A 5,290-nucleotide genomic window follows, 5' to 3' on the forward strand; every position below is an offset into this window, starting at 1 on the left:
AAAAAAAAAAAAAAAAAAAAAGAGGGTGCCTGGACCATGGCTTACTCCTAGCACTTTGGGAGGCCAAAGCAAATAGATCACTTAAGCCCAGGAGTTGGAGACCAGCCTGGGCAACATGGGTGAAACCACATCTCTAAAACAACAACAAAATACAAAATTAGCTGGGCATGGTGCCTCACGCCTATAGTTATAGCGACCGGGGAGGCTGAGGTGGGAGGATCACCTGAGCCCTGGAGGTCGAGGCTGCAGTTAGCCGTGATTGTGCCACTGAACTCTAGACTGAGCGACAGAGTGAGACCCTGTCTGGAAAAAAAAAAAAATTCATGAACAAAATATTTACTAGTTTTTTTAGTTTTTTATTATCCATCTCCATATGGTTTATAAAGTTTACTGGTGAGCTATTTAAACTTCATTATCAAATAAATAATAAAAATGTACATTATTTCTTCTTTCACATTCATGGTTTCAAAAGTGTCAGAAAATAAATTATGAGGCAAAGACCCAGAAGGCATTTGATGGGATTATGCTTTCTTAGTTCCATAGGCTTCACTCAAGTTTTGTTTGTAAATGTTCTCTTTGCTAATATGCAGCCATAGTTACTTTTCTGTACACAGAACTAAGGGAAAAATTATTTCTTCTCTCGCTTGCTGAAGGTGGTTGGAGGCAAAGTAAAGAAGCCCGGTAAACGTGGTCGGAAGCCAGCCAAAATTGACTTGAAAGCAAAACTTGAGAGGAGCCGCCAGAGTGCGAGAGAATGCCGAGCCCGAAAAAAGCTGAGATATCAGTATTTGGAAGAGTTGGTATCCAGTCGAGAAAGAGCTATATGTGCCCTCAGAGAGGAACTGGAAATGGTAAGAAATCGTCAATAAACACATGAAAAAATCACCTTAACAGTTAAATAAATAATACATTAAAATAGGAAGATACCAGTTATCACCTGTGCAGTTGGCAAACATGGGAGAGAATATTAACCTGTTAGCCAGGATGGGGGCAAATAGGCATCTTCATACACTGCTGGTGGGAGCAGAGTGTACATGACTGTCACACTGAGGGACTGTTTATGAGAGAAGAAAATGGAAAATAACCCAGATGGACAACAATAAAGGACTGGTTAAATAAATGTTACTACATTCATATATTGGACTACTTCGTAGCCAGTAAAAATCACAGTGCACATCTATTTACTGATGTAGAAAGATACTCACAATATATTGCTAAGTGGACAAAGCAATATAACAATGTGTAACTGTGCATGGCATACCATTCGTGTTTAAGTGACTTTATTATTATTTTTTAAAATTTTATCATTTACTTTTTTGAGACAGAGTCTCACTCTGTTGCCCAGCCTGGAGTGCAGTGGCGCAATCTCGGCTCACCGCAAGCTCCGCCTCCCAGGTTCACGTCATTCTCCTGCATCAGCCTCCCAAGCAGTTGGGACTACAGGCCCCCGCCACCATGCCCAGCTAATTTTTTTTGTATTTTTAGTAGAGACGGGGTTTCACTGTGTTAGCCAGGATGGTCTCGATCTCCTGACCTCATGATCCACCTGCCTTGGCCTCCCAAAGTGCTGGGATTACAGGCGTGAGCCGCCGCACCTGGCCAAGTGACTTTATTTATTTTACATGTTTTATTCACTCATCCATTCAGATGTTGGACAGTGGCTGTAAAAATGTGAAAGAGAGTAGGTAAAACAGAATTGAAACTCCATTATTGTGAGCTGAGGAAGGAAGTGACAGAAGAGAGAGATGATATTACCGTGATCATTACACAACTGGGACAGGCATCCACAGGTTTTTAGAAAGTAAGACAACAAGGTTGGAACATGAAGAGAGGGACATGAACAGTGTTGTGTATATTGTCCAGATATATACTATTCAGTAGATTTTTTTGATGTGTTGAATATGTGACATGCTATCAATTATTTCTTACTTTCTGCAGTGTAAGCCACTTGAGGGCAGAATCTTTGGTCAGCTTTGTTTTGTATACCCCAAAGTCCCTAGCATGCACTCTGGTAGATAGTAGACGTTTAATGATTACTTGTTAAAGAGAGAAAGGAAATTACTGACATTTATTTCTTTATTTTGGGAGTAGAAATAATACTGTGACAAGTATATATATATATAAAAGATGAATTCTAACTAGTGGCACACTGTGGGGAGATGTCCTTTTAACCACAGGGGCCTTTTAAATCTGAGCAACACTCCAATACATCAAAGACGATTCAGCAGCTGTTTTTCCACCTCTTCTGAAAGATGGCAGATCTCATATATGTCTTCAGTTTATAAATAGGTAATACCGTGGAAAATGGGTTTCCCAGCAGCGAACATGACCTCTAGCCATGGGAGTTCTTATGTCTAGGATTTCTACCAGTGGTTCCTGAACTCTGACGAGTAAAGGTTTATTTAAATATGTTTTACATATTTCAGTACAAGCAGTGGTGCATGGCAATGGACCAAGGAAAAATCCCTTCTGAAATAAAGGCCTTACTCACTGGAGAAGAGCAGAACAAATCTCAGCAGAACTCAAGCAGGCATACCAAGGCTGGGAAGACAGACGCTAATAGCAATTCCTGTAAGTGCAATCAATGGGAGAGTTTATATTTAAGAGGGTATCTCGGCTGCGCGCAGTGGCTCATGCTTATAATCCTAGCACTTTGGGAGGCTGAGGTGGGCAGATCACTTGAGCCCAGGAGTTCAAGACCAGCTGGGGCAACATGGCAAAACGCCATCTCTACAAAAAAATACCAAAATTTGCTGGGCATGGTGGTGCACACCTGTAATCCCAGGTATTCGAGAGGCTGAGGTGGGAGGATCACCTGAGCCCAGGGAGGTTGAGGCTGCGGTGAGCCATGATCATGAGACCCTGTCTCAAAAGGGGGGAAAAAAGGGGGTATCTCAAGGTAGGGTTTCTGTTGACCACTTTTCTTAGTATGTCTTTAAATAAAATGTTGAGCCATTTTTAATACACTAATAAGCAGGTGAAATGGCATTGGATTCTGGCCAGGTGTGGTGGCTTATGCCTGTAGTCCCAGCACTTTGGGAGGCGGAGGCGGGCAGATCACTTGAGGCCAGGAGTTTGAGACCACCCTGGCCAGCATGGTGAAACCCCGTTTCTATTAAAAATACAAAACTTAAGCGTGGTGGTGTGTGCCTGTAATCCCAGCTACTCAGGAATCTGAGGCACAAGAATTGCTTTAACCTGGGAAGTGGAGGTTGCAGTAAGCTAAGATCATGCCATTGTATTCTAGCCTGGGCAACAGAGCGAGAAAGAAAAAAAAAAGAAATGGCATCAGATTCTAAATATTAAAATGCATTTTACATGGAGTCTATAAAGAGCAACTGATAAATTTATCAAAATTTTATTATTAACAGACTTAGTCCATAAATGGGAGTGGCACTAATCTAGCTTTTTGTTAATAATACTACCTTTGTTTGTATTTCGATTTACAGTTTACAAAGTACTTTCATTTATGTTTATCTTAAATATTCCCTACAATGATTGTGTTAAGGAATTATACTTATTTTATAGATGAAAAAAATAGCAGAAAGGCTGGGTAAGGTGCCCAAGGTCACACAGCTTTCATGGTAGAACCTGTCCTCACCTAGTCCAGGCTCCCTAGTGCAGTAGCCCATCACTGTAAGGATTGTTTTTAATTGAAGTAAAATTCACTTAACATAAAAATTGAGAGCCATTTAGTACATTCACAATGTTGTGCAACCATCACGTCTATCTAGTTATAAAACATTTGATCACCTCAAAAGAAAATCCTGAACCCATTAAGCAGTTAATTCCCATTGCCCTCTTCCACCAAGCCCTGGCAACCATGAATCTGCTTTCTGTCTCTGTGGATTTACCTATTCTATATATTAATATTTTATATACATGGAGTCTATACAGTATGTGACTTTTTGTGTCTGGCTTCTGTCACCTAGTATAATGTTTTCAAGGTTCATCCACATTATAGCATGTATCATCAGTATTTAATTCCTGTTTATGGTCAGATAATCATATATATACAGTTGTTTATCCATTGATGGACATATGTTTTTACTTCTCAGATATTGTGAATAGTACTGCTGTGAACATGTTTGTACAGTATTTGTTTGCATACCTGTTTTGAATTCATTTGTATATACAACTAGAAGTCAAATCACTGGGCCATATTGCAATTCTATGTTTAATTTTTGAGGAATAGTCAAACTGTTTTCCATAGTACCTGAAACATTTTACATTCCCACCAGCAATGTATGTCTGTTCCAATTTGTCCACATCTCATCAATACTTATTTTCCATTTTTTAAAACTATAGCCATCCTAATGAGTATGCAGTGATATCTCATTGTGTTTTATTTGCATTTCCCTAATGTCTAATGATGTTGAACATATTTTCATGTGCTTGTTGGCCATTTGTATGTATTCTTTGGAGAAATGTCCAAGTCCCTTGCTAATCTTTAATTAGGTTTTGTCATTGACTGGTAACAGTTCTTTACTGTGGTTACAAAACCTTTTACATGATTTGCAGATATTTTCTCCCCTTCTCTAGGCTTCTTTTCACTTTGTTGATAGTGTTCTTTGATGCACAAAATATTTTAATTTTGATGAAGTCCAATGTATCGATTTTTGTTCTTTTGTTACTCATGCTTTTGGTGTCATATCTAAGACTCCATTGCCAAATCCACAGTTATGAAGATTTACCTGCCTCATGTTTTCTAAGAATTTTATGGTTTTTACTCTTTTATTTGGGTGGTTGATCCATTGTGAATTAATTTTTCTATATGGTGTAAGGTGGGAGTCCATGTGTTGCATGTGAGTATCTAGTTGTCCAAGCAACATTTGTTGAAGAAACTGGAGACTTTAAAATGAGTATGTCAGCCGGGCGCAGTGGCTCAAGCCTGTAATCCCAGCACTTTGGGAGGCCGAGACGGGCGGATCACAAGGTCAGGAGATCGAGACCATCCTGGCTAACATGGTGAAACCCCGTCTCTACTAAAAAATACAAAAAACTAGCTGGGCGAGGTGGCGGGCACCTGTAGTCCCAGCTACTCAGGAGGCTGAGGTGGGAGAATGGCATAAACCCGGGAGGCGGAGCTTGCAGTGAGCTGAGATCCGGCCTTTGCACTCCAGCCTGGGCGACAGAGCGAGACTCCGTCTCAAAAAAAAAAAAACAGCTGTTAAAATGAATATGTCCTATGTTGATTTCTTCATTATTGTGATTACTCTGGGAGTACTTTAAATAGCTATAAGGAAATGTTGCAAACCTTTTTTTTTTTAATTAATTTTTTTTTTTTTTT

The 5,290-nt window shown here is 39.7% G+C and overlaps 1 protein-coding gene across 1 annotated transcript in view; it reads left to right on the forward strand.

Moving 5' to 3' along the window:
* The window catches only part of CREBL2 (cAMP responsive element binding protein like 2), a 29,040-nt gene that overhangs the window by 19,690 nt on the left and 4,060 nt on the right, over positions 1-5,290 (forward strand). Inside the window, exons 2-3 of the mRNA XM_017873135.1 lie at positions 654-851; positions 2,427-2,571. Of these exons, the coding sequence (XP_017728624.1) occupies positions 654-851; positions 2,427-2,571 (343 nt within the window). The remainder of the gene's footprint in view (positions 1-653; positions 852-2,426; positions 2,572-5,290) is intronic.

The sequence above is a fragment of the Rhinopithecus bieti genome, unplaced genomic scaffold, assembly GCF_001698545.2.
Source record: "Rhinopithecus bieti isolate Rb0 unplaced genomic scaffold, ASM169854v2 scaffold_110, whole genome shotgun sequence".
NCBI lineage: Eukaryota > Metazoa > Chordata > Mammalia > Primates > Cercopithecidae > Rhinopithecus > Rhinopithecus bieti.